Source organism: Thermobia domestica, chromosome 5, assembly GCF_964235325.1.
Source record: "Thermobia domestica chromosome 5, izTheDome1.hap1.1, whole genome shotgun sequence".
Classification (NCBI taxonomy): domain Eukaryota; kingdom Metazoa; phylum Arthropoda; class Insecta; order Zygentoma; family Lepismatidae; genus Thermobia; species Thermobia domestica.
The window spans coordinates 239,474,564-239,500,932 of NC_137458.1; the positions used below are offsets into that span (position 1 = coordinate 239,474,564).

At 37.7% G+C, this 26,369-nt stretch overlaps 1 protein-coding gene across 5 annotated transcripts in view; it reads left to right on the top strand.

Annotated features, from left to right (window-relative positions):
- Nucleotides 1-26,369, top strand: part of Etl1 (SWI/SNF-related, matrix-associated actin-dependent regulator of chromatin, subfamily a, containing DEAD/H box 1) — a 103,544-nt gene that overhangs the window by 65,429 nt on the left and 11,746 nt on the right. For all 5 annotated transcript variants that reach the window (XM_081759850.1, XM_081759847.1, XM_081759851.1 and 2 more), the window contains 7 exons: nucleotides 12,258-12,448; nucleotides 15,664-15,802; nucleotides 18,059-18,194; nucleotides 19,294-19,431; nucleotides 20,925-21,140; nucleotides 22,173-22,415; nucleotides 25,056-25,267. In XM_081759850.1, coding sequence (XP_081615976.1) covers nucleotides 12,258-12,448; nucleotides 15,664-15,802; nucleotides 18,059-18,194; nucleotides 19,294-19,431; nucleotides 20,925-21,140; nucleotides 22,173-22,415; nucleotides 25,056-25,267 — 1,275 coding nt within the window. The remainder of the gene's footprint in view (nucleotides 1-12,257; nucleotides 12,449-15,663; nucleotides 15,803-18,058; nucleotides 18,195-19,293; nucleotides 19,432-20,924; nucleotides 21,141-22,172; nucleotides 22,416-25,055; nucleotides 25,268-26,369) is intronic.

The following is a 26,369-nucleotide window of genomic DNA, read 5'->3' on the forward strand; positions in this document are numbered from 1 at the left end:
ATCATCATATTTGTGCCTCATCTGCACTAAAAAGGCGTCTGGTGATGTTTGCTAAAATGTGGATTCTATGATGCAGATGGTTCGAGTTCGGGGACGAAACAAAGTAGCACTGCCAAAGTTACTATGGTATATTCAAATTATAATGATAATACACCAATGCACGCTGCTGCAAATGATGTCAAAGTATTCAAACTTATGTTCCCAGGGGATTTTGGGAATTGCCGGAAAAAATGCAGCTTTAATGTGACAAAATACCAAACACTTTAATTTTTGAGCTATCATCATATTTTGTAAGTGAACTTATTTAGTTATTTAAGAAAAGTTGATTACTGTGTTCCGAGTTTTGATGAAGTGTCTCAAAAGAAGCAGATAGACATAAATACGCAATTGTGGAGTACTCGAAAAGGCAAGTATGCATTCATTATTTGACATCGGTGTTTTTGAGACATCCTACAGCTTTTGATCTTTAATTGCTTTAAAAGTGGCGCTTCCCCCTTGAACTTAGAAAAGAGCATTCAAATGTCAATGGAAGATTCTAATCTAAACTTCAGATTTCTGCATACCGTGAAGTCAGATATCAAGATGTCGTCAAATAACATTGTAATACTTGATACAGGAAACTGTGCGTTACTTTGCGTGGGTCATTTAAAGCTGAATTGAGGTAACGGACTGGAAAATCGTTGAATTTCTGAGAGCCCTGTATAACTTATTCAAGGATGCTCCAGCACGCCGTTCCAAGTACACTCACTTTAAAGACTCAGAAAAATTTTTAGTAAAGTTTTCTTTCGTGTTAGCTTGAAACTAATGTGTTGCTCAGCGACCCATTTGCATTTATTCGTATCTTCCGTTGTATATTCAAGATGTCACAAAGGATGAAAAAGTTTTCAGCTCTTCGAGCTATCAGATTGTCAAGTATGTTGGAAGAAGATAAAATTCTTATTCCTGAATTTACTTTTTTTTTTTTTTTTTTAAATAATTACTTGCTGTAGAAGTTGAACCTTTACCTACTCCATTTCAAACTGACGCTCCTGACGGGCCATTCATTTGCAACACTTTATCGGGTGATTTAATAAAAAAAAGTTTATTACTAATTGATGTGGAAAATAAAGATCTTCCTATGAAAAGCGTTGACATTGGTTTTGCTACACGTACTGCCTTTAAGAAATGCCAGTCAGTAACGGATTTGGAAGTTTTGGATTTTCGCAGAAATTGCAGAAAGTATCTACAGAAATTTGTTCTTAAACTTCTGGAGAAGTCACCTTAAAATAATAAATTAACTACAGTGAATCACATGAGGTCTCTTTCAGCCGATCTAGTTGAGAATAGTAAGACTACACTCAGGAATTCTTAACTATCATTCTACTTACAGATTTCTGTAATTCCTAAATTTTCTTTAAACTTCCAAGCCTTCGACTCTCCCCTGGAATCCTGGTCACGGAGGATGAAAACAGAAAGAATAGAAACATCGAGGAATAAAAATGGAACGGAATTAGCAAGAGAAGAGCTGTGCTTTACTGAAACACGTTGTCAAGTACGTCAGTAATCTCCAGATGAACTTAATGCAAACTAAAATACTAAAATAGTTATTTTACATTAGAGCCCTATGGACTTAAAAAAAAATTGGTACTCCGATGCGTATATAATTCAAAATACAAGCAATAGTGAACCATAAAATAAAATTCTATTTAGCGAAATTAAATAAAATATACAAAAAGATGGAAATATATTTTTTTAATACTTCCATTTTATATTTGCAAAGTTTTCGCGTATCTTTTTCTAATTGTAAACTTTTCGATCAGATCTTCAGAGTACTATTATTATCATCAATCATTATCTCTGTTCTTATTAGTACATCTACTAAGGATGTCATGTTTTTGACGGAGTATGTGTGTGGTGTCATGTGTGCTTTTCACTGACGTTGTACAGAAAGTATATAAATTTCACAGACTGCATACAAAGTTCCCCTTGCTTTTATTACGCTGTTATGTGTGTGTGGGGGAGGGGGTATATTCCTTCGATATCATCACCCTTGGCAGAGGTCTACATTCTCTGAGTGCTCTTATTACTATTTTATATATATATATATATATATAAAGATATATATATATATATATATATATATATATATATATATATATGTAATATCTGTGTGTAATCATTTAATGAGAGGCCCGTTTTGGGATCTTGATTCATGCTGCATCATTTGCACAATGTGGCCCATGGACTCTATAGTAAATTCAGCTATGGAAAATGTGTACGGAGCCTCCCGTCTCTTGATGCCCTAAGCACATGTTTATTTTGCTTAATGGTTGCTCCACTCCTAATATTTGGTCACGCATGTTTCCTAGGTCGACTCATTTTATAGGAAGTCAGTGTCTTACCTTTAGTTATATATGAAGCTACTGGAGATACGAAAAAGTGGAAAAATCATACAAAATTTTGTCAGGGAAATAGGTAAATCTTTGTCAGAAAAGTCAGGTAAAACAATTTAAAAAAATCTGTGAGATCTCTGTATATATATATATATATATATATATATATATATATCAGTGTTGGGCAAAATCAATTGCAATTGATTTCAATTTGTAATTGACAATTAATTCAATTGCAATTGAATTCAATCATAAAATTTGCAATTAAATTTTCGTCAATTGTTAATTGGTCACCAGACAATTGAAACTTTTAATTGTTAATTGTCAATTGCAAAGGGTGCAATTGAAACATTTAATTGTTAATTGCAATTGACAATTGAAACTTGTAATTGTTAATTGCAATTGAAATCAGCAATTAAAACTGAAGATAAGAAGATGTGTGTGTATTGTGTTGTCCACTTGTTACTGTTTTACATATTTCAAATAAGGTACTTATAAGAAATGCTGGATACCTACCATCCTTTCCCCCCCCCCCCCCCATGGGAAGAAAGCCGGGAAACTAAGTATTTTTTAAAATATATTATGTTTATGGTTCTATCCCCCTCGAAAGAACTCTATATGCCCGTCATGCATACAATAGGAATGGGCACCAACGAGTTCGAGCGAGTTTTCTTTAAAACTCGACTCGACTCGAAGCAGACATCTTTGAGCTCGACTTGAGATATCGGCTCGAAAAATTTCCCCCAACTCGACTCGAATTCGGATCGAGTTTCCAGTCGAGTCGAGCCAATTCGAGTTAAATTCTTTGTGTTACTATCTTCAAGTATCATACATAGACAATATAATTATCAATGATACTACTACTACTACTATAATTAATTATCATTATAACACCGTGTACCTGTATAAACATAGAATATAGGCGGTTTGTATCGGAATACTAAAAATTAGTTGACTGTCGATCTCGGTCGTCAAGAAATCTTCAGGAGGCAAGGACATCGGTCACGAGGTTCTTGGTTTGAGTTCAGGAGGAGCAAGTATTCGGGCTCGAGCCAAAAATTATTAAAAGTTATGGGACTCCAGCCAAATATGTTCAAAACTGCTCGACCCGGGTTTAGGGTTGTCAACAGCTCAAGCGGCTCGCTCACAGCTTATTCACTTATCGAGCCGAACCGAGAAGTGAGCCGAGCCAACAGCTCATCCAACCGAGCCAGCTCGAGCCGATGCTCACACGAGCCGAGCCGAACCGAGCTGATTGCTTACCCCAACCGAGCCGGTTCGAGCCATTGGCTCAGTTAAGCTGACTCAAACCCAGCCTATGGACTCGTTTCAACGGAGCCGGTTCAAGTCATTGGCTCAATTGAGCCCAGTCGATGGGTAATCCCAACCAAGCCAGTTCAAGCTGTACGCTCAGTTGAACCGATCCGAGTCGGAATGACATCACTATTCCGGTTGGGCTTCTACTTTGGCTAAAAAATTGGACCGTGCAGTTCTCAGCCTTGATGGTAAGAATTACAAAAAATGATATGAAATCTTTAGTTTTACGTCCCACGATTATGCCGGTTAGGCTAAAGGAGACGGTGATGATAGGAAATGAATGAAATGAAGAAAGTGGGAGGAAACGGGAGAACCCCGAGAAAATCCACGAGCACGGTGTTTGTCCACCACAAAGTACAAACTGCGCGAGCTGGGATCGAACCAGGGACCTCAAGCACCGGAGGTGAACGCTCTACCACTGACCCACCGCGCCAACTGGTAAGAACTACAGTATATACTTATATTGGTGCTCACGGCGTCATTAACTTGTTCCGCCACCAACGAATTTCAAGGTACTTTGTTTTTCATCTTTTGTGCGTGTTTTGTGTCGCTTTATGCGCCTATTCCCACATTTTGTGCATCACCGGAAGTGGGTCAAAATGGGCCTACAAATATGGCGGAACAAGTTATTGCTCTTCCGCCACCAATGAATTTCGAGATCGTTTCCTTCACATCGTTTTGTGCCGTTTTGTGCGTCTACTTCCGTTTTGTACGTCGTGGGATGTGGGTTAAAATGAGTCCCCAAGGTGGGACGAAAACGATCAAGAGTTCCGCCACTATTAAATCTCGAGGTCGTTAATTTCACATCGCGTACCCTTTTGTACGTCTATTTCGACGTTTTGTGCGTCACTGGAAGATGGTCAAAATGGGCCTCGAAGGTGGGACGAAAATGACCCACCGCTCCGCCACTACCGAATTTCGAGGTCCTTCCTATCGTATCGACTACTGAATTTTCGTGTTGTTTCGTGCCCCCATTTCCACGTTTCGTGCGTCACCAGAAGTGGGTCAAAATGGGCTTCCAAGATAGGACGAAAATGACCCACTGTTCCGCCACTATCGAATTTCGAGTTCGTTAATTTCACATCGCGTACCCTTTTGTGCGCGTATTTCGACGTTTTGTGCGTCACTGGAAGACGGTCAAAATGGGCTTCGAAGGTGGGACGAAAATGACCCACTGCTCCGCCACTATACGTACCGAATTTCGTGGTCCTTCCTTTCGCGTCGACTAGTGAATGTTTCGTGCCCTTTTTTTCACGTTTTGCGCGTTACCAGAAGTGTGTGAAAATGGACCTCCAAAGTGTGATCAAAATGACCCATTGTTCCGACACTGTCGAATTTCTAGGTCGTTTCCTTCGCATCGTTTAGTGATTATTTTTTAAAAAGTTTTCTGTGCCTACTTCCTCGTCTTGTGCGTCACCGGAAGTGAGTTAAACGGGCCTTTAAAGTGGGAGTTAAATGGCTTACTATTCCGCCACTATCGAATTTCGGGGTTGGTTCTTTCGCATCATTTAGTGTGTATTTTGTACCGTTCTGTTCACCTACTTCCACGTTTTGAGCATCAACAGAAATGCGTCAAAATGGTCCATCAATGTGTGAGAAAATAGAGCCATTGTTCCGCCACTATCGAATTTGGGGGGTCGTTTCTTTCGCATCGTACAGTGCCTGCTTTGTACCGTTTTGTGCTCCTATTTCCACTTTAGTGCTTCTATTTCCACTTTAGTGCGACAACAAAAATGGGTCAAAATGGCCTACAAGTATAGCGGAATAACTTAATGCTGTTCCGTCACCATCAAATGAGGTCGTTTCCTTCACATTTTTTATACATGATTTGTGTCGCTTTGTGCATCAGTGGGAGAGGGTCAAAATGGACCTTGAAAGTGGAATGAATATGTCTTTCTCTGCCATATTTGTAGGTCGCCTTTGACCCACTTTCGTTGGCCTACAAAACGTGAAAGTATGCGCAGAAACGGTATAAATATGCACTAAACAATGCGAAAAAAGCGACCTTGAAATTCGATACTGGTGGGAGAGTGGATCAGTTTTCTTCCCACATTGAATGCCCATTTTGACCCACTACCATTGAATCACAAAACGTGGAAATAGGCTTACAAAACGGTAGAAAACACGCACAAGACGATGTGAAGGAAACGAACTCGAAATCGTTCCTAACGGAACAGCATTAACTTGTTCCGCCATATTTGTGTTTTCATTGGGAAGGCCGATGGGGGCTGAATTTGAACGTAAACACTATCGGGGGTGTCACTATAGGTCTGAGCAACCCCGATAAATATGGATTCGACACAAATTCTAGTACTTTTACATGTCCCGGTGAACGCACCCTCAGACCCCCTTGGTTCGTATTGTGAAAAAGCTCCTCTGGCCCCCACCAACCCCCAACTAATGCCGCGAAAACTATGAATGTGACACTAACATCTGCCATTTTCTACTACTTTTTACATATGCCGGTAAAAGTCCCTATAATCCTCTGGTTCCAATTTTGAAAAAAAAAAAACAATGCCTCTGGCCCGCAGCCGATGGGGGCTGTATTTGGAAGTCAACGCCTGTGGAAGTATCACCATTCATCTCAGCGACAGCGAAAACTATGAATTTGACACTAATATCGGTCACTTTCCATTATTTTTACATGTCTCGCAATTCCCCACCCCCGGTGACTCCCGGCCCGCATACAATGGTGGCTAAATTTGAAAATCATCGCTAATGAAAGTATCACCATTGATCTCAGCCACCGCGAAAACTACGGATTTGACATCGGTCATTATGGATATTTTTACATGTCTCGTGATTCCCGTTATAATGCCCCCGTTTCTTATCTGATGGGGGCTAAATGTGAAAGTAAACGCGGTCTTGAGTTTCACCAATGAGCTCAGCTACCCCGAAAACTATGAATTTGACATTAATATCGGTCATTTTCGATTATTTTTTTACATGTCTCGGAATTTCCCCCTCTGGTGACCCAAGGCCCGCATACAACGGTGGATGAATTTGAAAGTCATCGCTAGTGGTAGTGTCACCATTGATATCAGCAACCGCGAAAAATATGGATTTGACACTAATATCGGCATTTTGGATTACTTGTACGTTTCGGCACCCCCCCCCCCCCCCCGTTGACCCACGGCCCGTAGCCGGATACGGTGAATTTGGAAGTTAATGCGATCGGAGTTTCACCATTGATCTCAGCGACCGCGAAAACTATGAAATCGACACTGATATCGGTCATTTTCTACTACTTTTACATGTCCCGGTAAACGCCCCCCTGAGGCCCCCTGGTTCGAAGTTTTTCGAAAAAGCTTTGCCTTGGTGTGGGACCTGGACCAAGGTATCTTTGACCAAAATTTGGTAACTCTCGGTCGACTTGTCTGGTCCCCAGGCCGGTACCGGTAAACGTCCCCTGGAGACCCTCTAGTAAGGAATTTTTAAAAAAGCTCTTCGTCTTGGTCTGGGGCCTAGACCAAGCTACACGTGACCAAATTTTGAAAAGTTTCGGTCCACTCGTCTCGTCCACAGGTCGCACGAAGATAGACAGATAGACACACGAACAAACTCTATTTTATTTATATTAGAAAGGTGAGATCCGCCGTTATTGTATTAGTGCGGTGCTTGAGCTATTGATCGTAAAAATTCAAACTCCGATGAGTGATAATTTTATAGGCTTGTTTCATTACAAGTTTAAACTCTTTAGTCAGTAGAGAAAAGGGCGTGAATCATAGGTCAGAGTTGATGACAATGGGTTTTGGTGGGTCTGTGGGTCGCAGTGGGTAAGAGTGGTTTATGGTGGGTGGTGGGTCAGAGTGGGTCACGGTGGGTCGTGGGTCACGACGGGTGGTGAGTCAATTGGTCGTGGCTAAAGTTTTCATTGCCCCACGCACTCTCTGAACTACAGTGTTGAAAATTAATCAGTGAAAATCAATTGCAATTGATCAATCAATTGCAATTGAATCAATTGCCAATTAATTTCAATTGCAATTGAATTACAGAATTCAATTGCAATTACTTTCCACTGCAATTACTTTCAATCAATTGATCAATTGCAATTGATTCTCCTTTTTTAATGGCCAACTGCAATTAACAATTAACCATTACTTATTTCAATTGTTAATTGCAATTAACAATTAAATTTACAGATTAATTGTTAATTGTTAATTCAATTGAAATTTGCCCAACACTGATATATATATATATATATATATATATATATATATATATATATATATATATATATATATATATATATATATATATATATATATATATATATATATATATATATATATATATATATATACAGATGGTGATCAGAAAAATGGAAACACCTGAACAAAATTGCAACTTAACCAGATTAATATGGTGTCGGGCCACCTTTCGCCTTCAGAACAGCCTTGATGCGACGTGGGATGGAGGCATAGAGGTCGTGAATGGTAGCAAGTGGAATTTTACACCATTCCTCGTGCAGGGCATCGGCCAGTTCTGTGAGAGAGGATGGAGATGGAAATTGTCGCCGGAGTCGTGTTTCCAAGACGGACCACAGATGTTCAATTATGTTGAAATCTGGTTATTGGGCGGGCCAGGGGAGGTGTTGAACTTCATCGCGATGTTCCTCAAACCACGCTGCAACAACACCAGCTGTGTGAATGGGTGCATTATCATCCTGGAAGATGGTGTCATTGTCCGGGAACAACATCCGGACCATAGGATGCAAGTGGTCTCCTAAAATTGCGACATAATCGTTGGCAGTGATTCGTCCACTAAGTGTGAACACAGGACTCAATGAAAACCATGATATGTCGGCCAACAGCATCACCGAACCGCCGCCATGTTTCACAGTTGGGCGGAAACACTGCAGATCATGAGCTTCTTTGGGCGTTCTCCACACATAAACACGGCCCGTGGTTGGGAATAGGGTGAAGGATGACTCATCCGACCATATCACACGTTTCCAGTCCTCAACGGTCCAAGTTGCGCGGTCGCGGCACCATTTGCGGCGTGCGAAAGCGTTATGGCCCCTGATGAGCGGTTTGGCCCGTGCAACACGACCCCCTAAGTTCATGTCATGTAATTCGCGGCGGACTGTGATTGTCGAAACAGGGTGGGGGAGGTGCTGATTGAGTTCCTCCGTCACTTGCTCCTCAGTGGCACGACGGTTCTGCGTGACAATGCGCTTTAATACCCGGCGTGACCTGTCACTCATGATTTTATTCCGCTCACTGTTCCGCTTCCCCGATGTGGTTTTCCCGTGTGTTGTGTAGGCCGTCATCACCTTCGACACTGTCCCACGCGACACACCTAACACAAAGCCACTGCCTTCACACTCACTCCACATAACCGCGCACCAACAATTTGCCCTCTTTGAAAATCTGCGAGGTCTCCCATTTTAGACTACCTTCGTCTGCTGCAACCACTGGACACTGCTGTTCCACTGCGCCTGACGTAGTATGGAGACCGACCTAACACATCACCACCAGCGGTCCGGCGCTGCGGGCACCACGACACCACTACCAACCCATACATCTGACGTGTTGCCAACTACAGATTTTTCTTATCACCATCTATATATATATATATATATATATATATATATATATATATATACAGGCACAGCCAAGGGGGGGTCCAGGGGATCCGGACCCCCCCCCCTTCCTTCAAGACCAGGTATGAAAAAAATAAGGATGGATGAAAAAAGTTAAATGAGAAAAAGGAGGATCGCGTTAGAAATTTTAAAAAATCAGGAAGTTTTTGGTTATTCTTTCTTATGATGAGATTTGTATTACTTGAAATACATGGTGGCGAGGTGATCGAGATATTCTGGAAGAGTCAGAGAATTTGAAATTTCTAGAAAAGCTACGTAATTCTCAGAATTTCTAGAAGAATTACGGAATTCTCAGAATTTTTGCTACTAGTCAGGGGGATTTCAAGGAAGATTTCAAGCTTCCGAAAATATAGTACCGTTGTGGAACAACGTGGACATTTTTTATCATAAATTTTCGTCATCGCATCCTTGCAGTATCAAACATGTTATTTCAAAAACAATTTTCTACTGCTCCTTTAACCTGTCATTGGAACAGACAGTAGCTGACGGAATAATAAAAACTAAAATTTGTATGGAAAGAAAGTTCTATGAACATTTGATTCAACAGAGAAAGGAACGCAGATATTGTAAAATATTTTACAAGACATTATTGAGCATGTACTTTTTATAATAGTGAGTATGCAGTTTTATAATAGTTGGGATCATTATGAAAAAAAAATGTTATTTGGTCTAGGAATTAATTCGTGCGGTTGGTACGCACACATTGAAGCTGTAGTACAAACACAAAATAGATAAATACCTTAAGAAAAATATTGTCCATCGCTACCCACCACTTTCGCCCATCTGTCAGGCAATGCACGGATTCCGTGGCGAAAGAAGTCCTCATCCTTGGAAGCGATCCAGTCAGAGACCCATGTTTCGATATCTTCTGAAGAAGTAAACCGCTGTCCAATCAAATCGTTGTTCATGCAATCGAACAAGTAGTAGTCCGAAGGTGCAACAGCGGGTGGGGTAAAACTTCCCATCCGACATTTTCTAAATAGGTTTTGACCGGTTTTACGACATGTGGGAGAGCGTTATCATGTTGAACAATAAGTTTATCATGTCTGTTCTCCCATTCTGGTCGTGTTCTGGCCAGAGCTTGCTTCAAACGCATTAATTGTCATCGATAACGTTCTCCATTCATAGCTTCACCCGGTTGCAGCAGCTCATAGTACACCACACCTTTCATATCCCACCATATGCACAGCATAACCTTTGCACAGTGAATATCTCGTTTTGATTGTGATGGACCTGGTTCACCTGGTTTCACCCAGGCCTTTTTTCGTTTAGGGTTCTCGTAATGGATCCACTTCTCATCACCCGTAATAATTCGATGCAGAAACCCCTTTCTGCTCTGTCGTTGAAGCAGCAATTCGCAAATGGTTTTTCGTCTTTCAATGTCTCTGTCTTTCAATTCATGTGGAACCCAATGTGACATCTTTTGAATCATTCCCATGGCTTTCAAGCGTTTGGAGACTGTTGTTTGATCAACGCCTAATCCTGCTGCAAGTTGTTCCTGCGTTTGACACGAATCCTGCTTGAGCAATGCTGTCAATTCTTCGTCTTGAAATTTTTTTGGCTGTCCAGCTCGCTCTTGGTCTGCCAAGCCGAAATCACCACTTCTAAACCGTGCAAACCACTTCTGACACGTTCGCTCAGCTAGAGCATGGTCACCATACACTTCCACCAAAATACGATGACTTTCAGTCGCACTTTTCTGCATGCTAAAGTAATGCAGCAGGACACCCCGCAAAAACACTTTATCAGGCACAAATTGCGCCATGTTCACTTAACTACAAACTGGTGTTGTTGACGCTTTAATCCACTGCCCTATACTACGAACGATACGCGATGACAGGGGTTTGCAACACATGTGTGGATACACGGAACTGTGGGACGCTCCGTTCGTTGCGCTATCTCTTGTCCACCCGCACGAATTAATTCCTAGACCAAATATATTTGAATAAACAGAGGAAGAATGTAAATATTGTAAAATCTTTTTCAGCACGTTTTTTTTTTTCAATTATTTTACTCGAGATTTCTCATAGTTTATTAAAATACTTACCAACATATCCTCATTTTTTTTGTCCTAACAAACCGATATATGTTGATAGTAAAGTAGTTTAGATTAGATTGATCAAGTTCCTGGGCATTCAGAATTTCATGTCACGCCCCCCCCCCCCCATTACGAAATCCTGGCTGAACGAATCAATATATGTTTCCAGTAAAATAGTTTAGAATGATTGAGCCCCTGTTGTGATGACCACAGTATTCCATGTCACGGACCCCTCCCCCCCCCCTTCATGAATTCCTGGCTACGTGCCTGATTATATATATATATATATATATATAAAATATATCCATTGTGCAAGTGAGACTTGACATATACCTTGCAGATTAGGATTGTTGTGTTTTAGGGATAGTCAAAATTTTCCGGAATTCGGATTCCGGAAAATGAATCGGAAATCTCACATTCCGTATTTCGGAAAAGTCCAGAATTTAAAATATGCGATTTCGGAAAACATCCGGAGTTTTTCTGAATTTCGAAATCGGAACACCCCCCCCCCCCCCCCGAATTTGCCATCTATATTGTGTTTAGAGTTTGTGCAAACAAGATAGGATTCAAGGTAAACAGAGTGTACATGAAAATACTTCGCACGGAAGATCTGAGGATATTATCCAGCAGTGTAAGAAGAAGTCATAGATTAGACTAAAGATGTATCTTGAGATTCTTCTGTCGTTGTAGTCAAATAACCTAAATAGTATTACGTATTCGCCTGCCAATTACTGCTACTGTGCTCTGTCTTTACTTAGTGAGCTACCTACATTAGAAGTTAATGCAAGGAGAAACCCTTTTGAGATAACAAGACTTGAGTCCGTTGAATTACTTATAACTAAATACAATAACAAATTTCATAGATTTTTCTAAAAAAAACTAGTATTATTGGAATGTCGTTTTTCTTTCTCTCTGTATTGAACAGGTGCAATCTAACAAGTTATCAAATGATCGGACTCAATTGGTTGCTTCTGATCCATAGTCATGGGTTAAACGGAATCCTAGCTGATGAGATGGGTCTTGGCAAAACTATCCAAGTGATAGCATTTCTGGCCTATTTAAAAGAAACTGGTGTGCCGGGGCCACACCTTATCGTTGTTCCTGCATCTACTTTAGGTAAGTCTTTCCCGTAATATACATACATAAGAAAAAAAGGTTGCAAATAATAGTTTATAATGGAAATACTGAGGATATGTTCTATTGTTTTGCAATTGTCTTCCTATTTATGTATTTAATTTTGATTGACTTAACCCTGGAAGTCTTTCCTACCTCATACCATATACAATATCTAGGAATCACAGCAAAATTGGGTATACAAGGTTTTTCATGGTTCTCTGTATTTTTTCTTTTCTTTTCTTTCTTTCTTTCTTTTTTCTTTCTTTTTTTTTTTTTTCAATAACTTTAAAGTGATTCGATCTTTTCTAATTCAGTTTTCTTTAACTTAGAAAGAAAGGATATATTTGTACTGCACAGAGTTAAGTGGTGCACTTGTTCGGAAGTTTTTTTACAAAGGACCACGTATGAATATTTATTGATGACTGTAAAAGAGAGAGAATGAATTCTTACTCAAGTTTATGATTGTTGGACATAAATACCATGGTTGTTAATGATAATGGAACCAAAAGTATTTTGTGTTCCGGTTCCGGAACGTAAGTAAACGTTTTATTTCGGTGTGCTTCGAGAAGAGAACCAAACGTTTCGACATATCGGTTCTGTTTAGAGAACGGAAAACTATAATTGTGGGTACTTCGGGAAGAGAACCCAAGTACATTTGGTCGTGTGGGTTCTATTCACAAAATCGAAAAAGCCATAATTTTTGATGTGTTTCCAGAAGAGAACCAAAATATATGTTGACATCAATATTTGCAAGCATTGTTAGCTAAAGACCCTGAGTGTGCCGTTATCGTAATCTAATTCGGTCCAAGTTACACTATGATTGTATTGTTTATTCATCAGCCTGATCCTCTCTGCTGAAACAGCTTGACACTGTTCATCACCTAGGACTTCGGTAAGTTACTTTTCGCACTAGTCCTGTAACAACTCCTTATGCTTAAGCAAACGAACCATCATTAGCTTATCATTACGAGAGGCTTCTTAACTATACAACCCATGTGCGTTGTATTTCTGATCATTCTCGCAGCATTCCGGTGCATGGTGGCCAGATTTACGATCGATGTGCAATACGTCCTCGTACCACATACACATAGTATATATGTGTTTACGAGAGTTTCAGCGCAGATGAATTTGCGTTGCCATCTCTGCATTATGCATGTGCTCTTTCACCATGGTTGTTGACTCCACCAAGGATCAACCTTCGGGTGTCGCGAGTTCCAGAAGAATTTGAAGCGTTAGTTGAACAGTACCCTGATTTTTGTGATACATATATAGGGATAATTCAAAAGATGGTTTTGTCGGCTGTGATTTCGTCTCGGATGACTATAGCTCAGACTTTAGTCTGCATCACCTATATTGTATACTTGCTGCTAAACTAACAGCAGTTAAGCTTACCCTCGAGCATGCGCTTTCTTTTTCGCTATTGATGTGCTTGTATGTACTGACTCTCGAAGCTCTGTTGAAAGCTTTTAGAATGTCTTTAGCAAGCACGTCCTCGTCCAAGATATTCTTCTGAGATGCCATCAGCTACAGTAACAAGGATGTATCGTCGTTGTCTGCTGGGTACCGGGATCTGCCAGCATTCGGGTAAACAAGTGTGCCGACAGAGCAACCAAGAACGCCAGATTGGTAGTGTTGCTCTGAAGCTCTCTGCCGAGCACGGATCTCTGAAACTATTTCATCCAACGAATACGCTTTCATAGGCAAGCATCTTGGGACCAGGCAAATGACAGTAAGTTTCACTCAGTAAAACCTCTTTCGGGCTATTGGCAGACGACGATGCTTACTAGCTCCCGAGATGAAATGGTGCTAACTCGCTTGCTTATCGGACACACTCATCAAACACATTTTTATTTAGTGCGTGACGCTACCGTATAGTGAAAATGTATCGTCCCATTGAGTATTCTTCACATTTCTGTAGAGTCCTAGAATAGTCCAGACCTCAGAGAACACTTAAGAAGACCTGAAAGTCTTAGTTATGTTTTGAGGAGGGTACCGTCTTTTATTCGTGAAATTGGAATAGCTAATGCATTCTAAGGTTTTCTTACTAGATATTTGATGTTATGTGATATTAATATTGCTGTTTTTAAAATTTTTCTCTTGCTATATAATTTATAATTTTTAAATTTTTTTACGATCTCTGTTTTAATTTTTATGGTTTATTCTCTAATATTTTGTAGAACTTTGATGTGAAATACATTTTTTAAGAAGTTTTAGTATAAATTTTTAATGTACGATATGTGTCAGCCATTGGTCATGACTGGGACAAATAGCCTCGTTACTGACTCCTCATTAAACCATAATCTTTCATTTATTCATGCGATCTGTTTTGGAGTACATAAATGAAGAGTTGTTGAGTGTATTTGAAAATTATTTTTACTGCCTTTTGACATATTTCTATCGTCTTTTGTTTCCTTTGCTCTATATTTGAGCCTAACTACTTCTCCTTTAATGTATAACTGCTTTGCTTTATTATTCTTAGATAAATAAGATAATGGTATCTACGGAACTTTCTTCATTTTTTGCATGGAAAGCTGAATAACGAAAGCATTGATTCACTAATACAAAGGTGACTTACAAGTTTAAAAGCATTGGGAGAGTTAAGAGCTAGCACATTACCTAAATTCAAAGTGTGTTTCACCAGTCTGCCACAATTCTAAGCATACTTCGTTTAACTTTTCATTATGTTCGTCACGTTTGTTTCATCTTCAACAAACTAGACCCAGTTTTGTCACGTAACATTTCACATAGACAAAGTCCAGGAAGTAGAGGTCACGTGTTTTCAGTTACTCTTCTTCAATTCAAGATCTGAGAAATATCTCACTGAAAACTAACTCATGATTCTGCGTAGTAAGGGTTTTATACCTCCATAGTATTTATTCATTTTCAGAATCAACAGATGGTGCTTCTCAAGAATATCCAGTAATAGTAATGTGATGGATATATGACATAACTCCAGTTTGAATTTTAAAATCCAAACTATATTGAAATTAACTTCACACTTTCAGTTTTGGATGTTGACATGTAGTCCAATTGGATTTAAAGAAAGCGAAAAAAATGATAATGTTTGCCTTCAGAATAAGCAAAGCTGATCTAATTCAAGTATAGAGCCAATCAATAAAACAAGTGTAAGCAAAATGAAACCATGGATAAATATCACAAAGTTTTCTCAGATTAACTAGGAATTAATATAGTTTCTTTATTCAATTCTTTCTCAGACAATTGGAGGCAAGAATTTGAAAAATGGTGTCCATCTTTAAATGTATATGCCTATTACGGAAACCAAGAAGAAAGAAAGTATATGAGGATAGAATTTATAAAGAACGGAGTAGATCATATTGATGTTATCTTAACAACGTAAGTAATAATCCTTTTCATTACAGAAGGGTTTTTATTGTAGTATATTATTCCCCATGGAATAATGAGGGAAATCAGAATATTTGAATTCATTTCACTTAACAGAAAATATATTAATATGAGATACATTTTAATCTATATCTAGGTATTTTTAATTTTAATTATGTATCTAGTATTCTTAAGAATATGTCAGGTATCCTAAAAACTAATGAGCCTTTTGCGCATGAAATGGCATTTATCCCAAATCTCAGGGTATGAGAGCCCCAGCAGCTCAAACATAAGGTATTGTTTGGTACTGCACCGTGAAGATGAGTGTGTTTTCCACAAAACTGATCTACATTTTATAATTTTATTTCGATAAAGGCGCAATTGCTGTGTAGGTCCGTGAAGAAATTTGTATTGTTTATGCAAAATACATTATCAGTAACAGCAGCGAAAAGGTCGTTCAGTCGCCTTCGTTCTGGAAATTTCGATGTTCAAGGTGCACCTCACAGTGGGTGACCAACTACTTCTAAAATGGATGATAATCTAGTAAAGGCCGAGGACGAGCGATATGTAAGTAGTCATGAGATTGCCAATAATCTAAATATCCATAACCAAACAGTGTTATACAGTGAAGGAAAAAAAAATCGAGCGATTTCTGAATCTGTTGGTCACGAGTGATGAAGAATGGATAACTTATGACAACATTGTGCGAAAAAGATCGTGCTCCAAGCGAGGATAAGCTCCAAGTCCGTGGCAAGGTCCACACTGACTCCAGAAGGTTATGCTGTGCGTTTGGTGGATTTGAAAGGGCATCGTGCATAACGAGTTGTTGCCGCCAGGCAGAACAATAGGCTTGGACCTGTACTGTCGTCAGTTAGCGCGAGTACACGTAGTAAGGTATCGTATACGACACTGACTACACCATACATCTTGAACAACCCATCAGCAGTTGAGAGAACTTGTCTGAGAAGTTTTAATGCATCCACCGTATAGCCCGGACATGGCACCATCAAACTTACATTTGTTTTGCTTTCTGTAGAACTCTAAATGGTGTTAAGTTAGTTTGAAAAGAGGCCTGTAAAAACCACGTGTCACAATCTTGTGAGAAAAAACCCTAGTTCTAAAGAGACGGGACAATAGTGTTGCCGGAAAAATGGCAGGTCATCGAACAAAATGGAGTATGACTGTTTTTATTGCATTATTTTCATATCACAATAAATGTGTTTTGAATTTTGACCTCCAAAGGTTCAATACTTTTTTTTAGACAACCGAATACAAGTACTTTTTTTTTCTAATACAATATAGACAAACCAAATAGCGTTACGTGTTTTCGCGGCAATAACAGGAGGGCATCAGTTACCTTATTTCATGTATACTAACAGGAAATAGCGAGCGATTAAAACTGCGTAATTAACGCAGAGCTATGTGAAGTTATATGTCTTGTCTACAGTGCGTTAAAGATATACAGAAACATTTCTCTCTAGACTTCTTATTTTAATATGTGTGATTTTTGAGGCATTTGCAGTAATGAGAGTGTACTCAACAAAGATAGGTGTAGTCTGAATGCTCGGAAATCACATTTGAGTTCGAGTATTAATACCAACCAGTCTCGTATTTGTATGCGTAGTTTGAGGAAGTAATTTCTCTTTTCATTAGAAAATACAGTTTCAAAGTAAATGGACGATTATTTTGATCGTTGAGAGTGCATTTCCAGAAACAAGCCTTTGCTTCGCCCTTATTGATCGGAACGCGTCATTTAAGGAGCTAGCGAATGCAAGAAAAGAGTTTGAAGTGACTGTATATACAAACTGTAGTATTACATCGGAATCGAGATCACTTCGAAGTTTTACCAATTATTTCACTTCTTTTGATTTTAATTCTTGAAAAATCTTTTCATTACCTATCTTTCGGCGTCTGGAGCTTTGATCACGTAGTTGAAAATAGGGAAAGAAAATAAAAATGAACAGTTTCAGTGGGGAAGATCAGTGCAAGGACATCTACCCTATGTAGTTCTGAAGTTCTGCCTCTTGGTTTATGAAATTGAGTATTCCTATTCGTGACACAATGTCAAGTCAGATGGTTTCACGTATTTTCGTGGCATTAACGCGGGCCATCTAATTAAGTGTGGTAAATACCTAATTTGAATCTATTAGGAACATACTCACCATGCGATACTTCGTGGCTCTTTAGAATCTGAGTATCTCAATGCAAGGTTACATTTTATGTTTAAAATGTACGATTTTGTTAATTACTTTTAAATGTATTTTTCAGCTACACGCTTGTTAGTGCGTCAGCAGAAGAAAAAAAGTTGTTCAGGATATTGCCCATGTATTATGTTGTTTTTGATGAAGCTCATATGTTAAAAAATATGGCTACCCAAAGATACGAGAATTTAATTAAAATTAGGGTAAGTTATACTTGTATTTCTAGTAATGATATCAACAGTTTTCTGTAACCTAATGGATTTAAATGAAATTGTATATTACATGTATATTGTCACACAGTTTAAATGCTCGAATATATACATTAATTTTATTATATGCTCTTGTAACGTGGAAGATAATCAAAGAATTAAAATATTTTGTTGTTCTATGTGTGAAATACTGTAGTTCTAATGAAACATAGAAAGTCGGTGCATATTGTGCGTTCCATATATCGTAGTGAACAAGAATTATTGCTGTTTTTGAATTTCGCGTGATTTGAGGTTCGCGATCCTTGCCACGGATAGAAACCCGGGTTGTGTCTCGGATCCCTTTTCAATCGGAGATCTTGTCTCATGTAGTCTTGGTGCTGAAAAGGAACCTAGTATGTTGGTTTCTTTCTTTTTAGCAGTGATCTTTTTTTGGTACAAATTCTAGAACATTACCCTATTTACGAATTCAAATTCCGATAAAATCATGTTTAAAGCAGGATAGCAGTGAAGATTTCAGATTTCGCTCCAAGGAGGACTTTCAATACACAAGATAAAAGTATTAGAGCGAAAATGCTGGTAACCCACGTTGAACACAATTGGAGATGTATCCAAAGAATTCCCCCTGCTCCAGCCCACCCCTTGAAATCACTGAAGATGAGCGTTATTTTTTTTTCTTCTTTTTCAGAATTGTACGTATTAGCATACGTTTAATTAGTTCTTTTGTCAGATGTTAAGCTTATAACTAAACATTGAAGTTTCGGTTTTAAAAAAGTAATAATAATAATACATATATAATGGAGTCTCACGTGTTTAAGAGTGCAAAAGATTTACGTGGGTTTTTAGACCTCTTAAGAAAAGAACTGTTCTGGATGTGACTATATTGTTAGAAATAGCAGATCGTGACTGTAGGGCTTGAGTGACCAATATATGACTACTGTTGGTCACGTAATAGCATTAAAAGTGAACTTAGATATTTTTTACCAGGAACGCCTCGAATACTAAGTGCGGTTGTAAATTGAGTTATTTTTCACTGCACGTTATGCGAGTAGCACACAATTGTATTTATTTAAAGTTCTTATTTGGTGAATTTCAGGCAGAACGCAGGCTACTACTGACAGGAACGCCTTTACAGAACAATTTAGTGGAGTTAATGTCATTGTTAATTTTTGTAATGCCATCAATGTTTGCTGGAAAGAAAGAGTATCTTACAAGGATATTTGCTATGTATCCCGTGAGTATTTATTTATTTATTGATTTATTTTAGTGGAAAAGAAAAAAATGCGAATCAGATCTTGTAATGTTTGTATCACATGAATTTTAAATCTGGATGCTGCATTGTATTTATACAAACGAATTATTATTATTTTCGGTTTTATTTGGGCATTCATACAGGGCTTGCACATCTAAAGGGAACGCTTCTGATTTATACAGAGTGGGTCATATCGATGTTACACATTTGAAATACACATCTCTTTAAATAGAAGTAACACATTTAATATACTCTATATGCAGTACATAAGGAGCATAGAAGAGATTTCATTGCTGTTCGTCGTTTGGAAATCACATTTCGTAGATAGTCACCACCTTGATGACAATATTAATCATCTCTTGTGTCATACCATGTGCAGTGCGGTGTGATACATCAGCTGAAATGATAGCAATTTCCGTCCGGATTCTTTAAAGTCAGTAATCGTTTGGGGTCTTATTGCACGTACCCTGTTCTTAAGGTATCTCTACAGGAAGTAATCGAATGGGTTGAAGTCAGCCAATCTGACAGGCCAATTAATATCGCCGAAGCTTGAAAGGTGATTGGAGAGTTGATGTTGGGGATTGGTTATTGATAGTTTTCCTGTGTGACAATGGTGCCAACTTATTGCAATCCATATGTCATGAACACCTATCCGTCGTGTTTTCGGAAGATATTAAATTATTAACATGTGACTTATGATTTCACTTTCGACTTCAAAGAAGTAAGGGTCAAGTCAAGTTTGAATGGAGCACAGAACACCACACAAGGTCTTTCATGTACGCATTCTGGATTCTCTGAGGCCCAAAATCTGCAAATAATATATCAAACGAAATTATTACTTTACTCAGAATTCGCTTACAAACTATCATCCCATTAATTCATCTGTTGGGTTCAATTGCTGTACAACCTGTATCTGGTAAGGATAAAGTTTTGAATCCTTCAAAATTTTGCATACATTTGTGCGAAGGATAAACACTTATTGAGCTAATATACGACTAGACTCAGCAGGCTTTACTTAACCGCATTCTCAACGTACTTAATATTATTAACACCATATAATGATCGTTACCTTTCCAGAGATGGTTTCATGTAGCATTGAAATTATTCAGATTACCTTTCATGACGGGAGTGTCACGATTTTGGAATTATTGATAGAACTTTCTTCGTGCAGCGATGACTTCCACTAGTCAGATATGCTTCCACAATACACAACTTATTTTGAAGTCCCATGTCAACAACTCATTGAAAAGATACAAGAAGAATGAATGTCTTAATTATAATTACACTTAACAAAACAACTTATGCAAAAAATCTTACTATATTTATTCTTCAGAAAAAGTAGAAAGAAAAGTGTGTTCCATCAATATGGCTCACCCTGCATGTACAATATGAAGCATGCATGATCATCTAAGTACCATACCTTTTGTTTTAATCTCTGGAAATTTTTCTTATAGTAATTGATTGTATAATTTCAGAAACAGTCATCGGAGCAAAACAAGCCAAAATTCGAAAGAGACCAAGTTTTGAGGGCCAAAAGTATAATGAAACCGTTTGTCTTAAGAAGGCTTAAAAGTGAAGTACTTAAGGATCTTCCGACAAAGACAGACAAAATAGTGTCTTGCCCTTTAACTGACACACAGAGGGAAAAATATGATGAAATGGTTAAAACCTTTTCAGCAAATGCAGACAAAGTAAGAATTTTGTTTTGTTATTTGTGTATGTGTGGGAGAAAGAAAGATCTACTATTTACAAGTAGTGTTAGGATTGTGATGGTCTAAAAATAATAAAAAATAATTTTTCCTTAGAAGTTTTGAATATTATTATTATTATTATTATTATTATTATTATTATTATTATTATTATTATTATTATTATTATTATTATTATTATTATTATTATTATTATTATTATTATTATTAATTATGTTTAGGGGACAATTATTTAACTTTGGAAACCAATCTTATTGACAAGTTCTGTGTGTACTGAATTATTTTGAATTTAATATTAATTAGTTTTAGAAATTGTATTAACATTTGGAAAACTGACTGACTTTTTCTTGAAACATTTCGCAACAAAAAGAAATTGTTGCAGTTTTAGATTGCATTTCTATCGTGTGTGTATTGTTTTATCGTAGCCACTGAAACATCTTCAACTTACGATCTTTAGATAGCTACGTAACACTTTGCAGGATCGTACATGCGTTTGATTAAACAAAAATTAAAAGAATATAAGCAAGGAGGTGAAACTAAAAGAATAAATGAGTCACTGTACTTCTAGACCAAATGAGTATATTTTAGGATTAGCGTATAGTATTTTGATTTGAGTAGTGCTCACATACGTTCTATAGTTTTAAAATACGAGATAATCTTACGAGGAATAAATCTAACAAAATAAACTGGTACTGGAAGAGGTGAAAGGCATTACATGATGTGATAAGTGGTCATTGCATCAACTCCCAAGCTATTATTTATTGTTTTCCTAAATTCCAGTTCAGCCCTCATCGTTGAACCAATGGTTAGCGCGTTTGTTTTTGGTGCATGTGGTTCCAAATTCGATTCGAGAGGATTGAAATTTGAACGCATCACAATGGTTTGGAATCCATCTTAAACTGTAGGTCCACGTCTCATAAAACCATTGATATAGTGTGAGGTTTTTAAAATAGATCCATATTGGCTTAATGTAATTCTCACGATATACATTTTTTTTCTTTTCATTTTGAATAGCTGACAGAACCAGATGAGCAGAATCCATCGGAATTGAGTGGTATGGCGATGATGATGCAGTTAAGGAAGTTAGCAAATCATCCTCTTATGTTACAGTATGTATATGAGAGAGAAACTCTCGAAGAAATGGCACGAATTTTAAAAGATGATCCTCTTTATAAAGAAGATAATGAAACATATATTCTGGAAGATTTATTACTGTGCTCAGATTTTCAACTTCACCAATTGTGTTATACATATAAAGTAAGTTCATACAGGTATTATTGCTTGTTGAAACAAAAGTAGTTTTAAATTTTGTTTGCAGATTTTCATTATATATATATATATATATATATATATATATATATATATATATATATATATATATATATGTGAGAGTAAGGTTATCAATTTGGCAAAATAGCTGCATAGCTTATTATGACGCGGGAGACCCGAGTTTGATTCCCAGTGGAAGTACATGTGGTTCGGATCCCATGTTAAGCTGCAGATTCACGCCTTACATAGCCTCAGTGCTGAAAGGGACACTAAAACTTGAATACAACCAAAAACCAGCCACCAAAACCAGAACCAAAAGTTCATTAGTTAAACATTCAGTATTCATTTTTAAATGTGAATTTCCGATTAGCTGTAAATTAAGTTCGCACTTGTTCACTTCTAGTCATACAAAAAAATGGATGCCTTCCAGAAACTAACTCCCAAAAGTTGAACCTAGATCATTATGTTTCTCGGATCTCCTCACAACAGAAATCTATTTTCACTCCATTTGGCACAGAGCAATGTCTAGGTTCTCTAATAGAAATAGACCATCTGGACATTGTCTCCAACTAAATATTCAGGTGGTATGTAGAAAACAATCAAAATATGACAGAAAAAGAAGATAAAAGTAAAAACTGGCATACTACATGATACGAAATTAAAGCCTGTGGAAAGTACACCGTCAACAGAATAGTAACAGAAACAAACAGAAAAGACTAATAGACAGGCGCTCTTTGACTGCTGGATAACCTAACACATTTGCTTCCTAATGCTCATTTTTAACGCATTCTGGCTAGGCAAGTGAGAGAGAGAGAGAGAGAGAGTGAGTGAGTGAGTGAGTGAGTGAGAGAGAGAGAAAGTGAGTAAGTGAGAGAGAGAGTGAGTAAGTGAGAGAGAGAGTGAGTGAGTGAGTAAGTGAGAGAGAGAGTGAGTGAGTGAGTAAGTGAGAGAGAGAGTGAGTGAGTGAGTAAGTGAGAGAGAGAGTGAGTGAGTGAGTAAGTGTGTGAGAGAGAGAGTGTGAGTAAGTGAGAGAGAGTGAGTGAGTAAGTGAGTGAGAGAGAGAGAGAGAGAGAGAGTGTGTGAGTAAGTGAGAGAGAGTGAGTGAGTGAGTAAGAGAGAGAGAGAGTGAGTGAGTGGGTGAGTGAGTGTGTGTGTGTGTGTGTGTTTGTTTGTTTGTTTGTTTTCAAATAAAGATAAAGAATCAACATTTTCAATAATTTATAAATATATACACAAATATGTAATATAGTAGATAGAATATATATATTGAACAAAATCACAGCTCTTCCTGTTATTTCTAACGTTTAATTCGGCGTGTGAGAATCATATTCAGTTCCCTGCGGGAGGTCATAGGTTCGGTCTCCACGTTTAACATGTCCAGGTCTTATATAACTTTGCTGTTGAAAGCACTCTAAACCCCAATACACAAGTCTAATGTTTACTTTTGAACAGAAAGTAATATGGAAGTATGTTCATCCTAGAAACAAATTCTTCAGTAATTCGCACAAGGTGGAGTGTTATTGCTGGAGGGCAGGCGGGCATTTTCCCCTTCTCCCTCCCAAGCAAAACTGAAATTACTACTGCGGGCAAGAGGAATTATTATGTAAGAAAATTACTTGGTTGCTGAGGCTTAAAGTTCTTAACCTATTTCAGATGTTATACAGAATCGGATTCAAGATGTATATTTCAAGATGAAATATCATGTATCTATTCAAGAAACTTGGGTTTCAACATATAAGGAAGAATATTTTTGCTAACTTCTACCTTGCACGTTATTGCAGTTTATTTTAGTATAAACCATTGCTTAATTTATTTCAGAATTATTCATAATGTTTTGACATTTTCAAGTATAAATGTATTAATTTTTTCCATTTATTTATGTAATGAATGTGAGCTCCCTTGTGACTAAGCGGTCAGCGTACACGCTTTTGTCGTGGAAAACATGGTTTCGATTCCTGGCGTGAGTTCGTGTGGTTCGGATCCCACCTTATTCTGTAGGGCCACATTTAATCCAGCCTCGCTTCTGCAAGGAATGCTAAACTCTCATCAACAAACCAACCATTGTCTACCTTAAATAACTAATCCAAGCATCGAAAACTTGGTATTAAACAAATAAGTTACGGAGTTCAGAGATTGAGTACAAGTAAATTAAGACTCAAGGACTCTGTTGTACAGCCATACAGCCACTACATTGCTGTACATTGCAGGGAAGAAAGCTGAGAAATGATTTTTTTTTTTCACGCTTCTATATTAATTCCTCCAATGCATGGCCCATTGTCTTCCAAAACATCTTTTGTTCGTTGATGTTCCCGAACTTTAACCGGCTTCGGGAAAGTCTGTGAGGGAATATGCAAAAATATTTCCTTACACGTTGTGGAATAATTTTCTAAAATGACATACATCGCTGCACAACGATTGTTCGGGCTCATGGTCATCAATTATATTGAGCGTCATCAGGAGCGAATAAAAGGCTTCCACTAAGCAAGTTAATTTTCACACTTTATATTTCTGACCTGAAACAAGCTTTAAATTTGTTTACTAACTTGAAATTGGTAAGTGGAAATTACTGTAATGCTTGATTCTATAACTGTATCATTTTTTACCTCACTATTTAATTTCTTTTTTCAGTCCGTATCACGATTCCGTCTTGACGAATACTACATTTTAGAATCAGGAAAATTCTACGAGTTGGACAGTTTGCTGCCTGCATTAAAACAAGAAGGACACAGGGTGCTAATATTTAGTCAGTTCATTCAAATGATGGATCTCATTGAAGCCTATTGTAGTATAAGGGGATATAGATATCTGAGATTAGATGGGTCCACGCAAGTAAGCATCAGGTGAGAAATGGAGTGTGTATTCTGTAATAATACGAAGATGTTAGTGAAATTCGCAGATTGGGATTAAAAGAGAAAAAGAATGACTCTATTTAAAAATTTCAATTTGATTTATATTAGTGTTTTCTCTCTCTCATAGAAGGAAAGTTGCCTTTTATCATTTCTAAGTAAAATTCTATCATTAGTAAATAAACTTTAATATATAGTAGTGCGCAGGGAAATCAGGAGCCATTTGTATAAATAAACGGTATCCAACGGGGCAATTACAAACAATAATATGCCCCCTGGAAACAGTTTCTAGGAAAACAAGCTGCCACCAACTAGCAGGTCATCTCCATTGTTTCGCTGTTTTACTTCCTGTACCTTGGCTTTTATTTCCTGTACCTTGCCTTGATTAACTTCTCCGCCAGGAAATGAAAATTTTGATTTGTAACTGCAAAATTGCTTTGACATCACCCGTTGTAGTTCGTTGACTGTCAAGCGCACTAATCTTTTTTATTGTGTTGCGTATTATCATCAGGTAGTGTAAAAAGTAGTGAGCCTTTTGCGCACGAGATAACATTAGTGTCCAAGATCGCAGATGATCAGGTCCTAATGTTATTTGACAACTGACAGTGGTAGCTAGTTGATTTACAAATAGTGTTGAAATTTTTGCAATTGACGTAATAGTCGAGTAGATTTGGAAGGAGGGAGGGGACGTAACATGTGGTATTTTTCTTTCGTTTCAATTGTGAAATGGAAAATACCCTTTCTGATTCACAGTGATGCTTCCTTTTTAAGTTTTCAGTATCACGCATATATGTCGTCACTGACTGTATCACTTTTCTAATCTGCGTATGAAACGTAATGAACTGAGTTAAAATCTCTCTAATTTGGTAACCATACACAGTAGGAAGACAATTTTTGCCAGGTTACATGTATTTAGTCCTTTTCACAATCTGGTGGCCATTGCAGGTATGATGACGATACAGTTGTAACGATTATTAACTTATTATTATTATTATTTCACGTTACATTTAGCCCACAGTTCGTATAAGTTTTAACTATATGTCAACGCGATCAATTTACTTTAAATTAGACACGTCACTTATATCTCTATTACCTT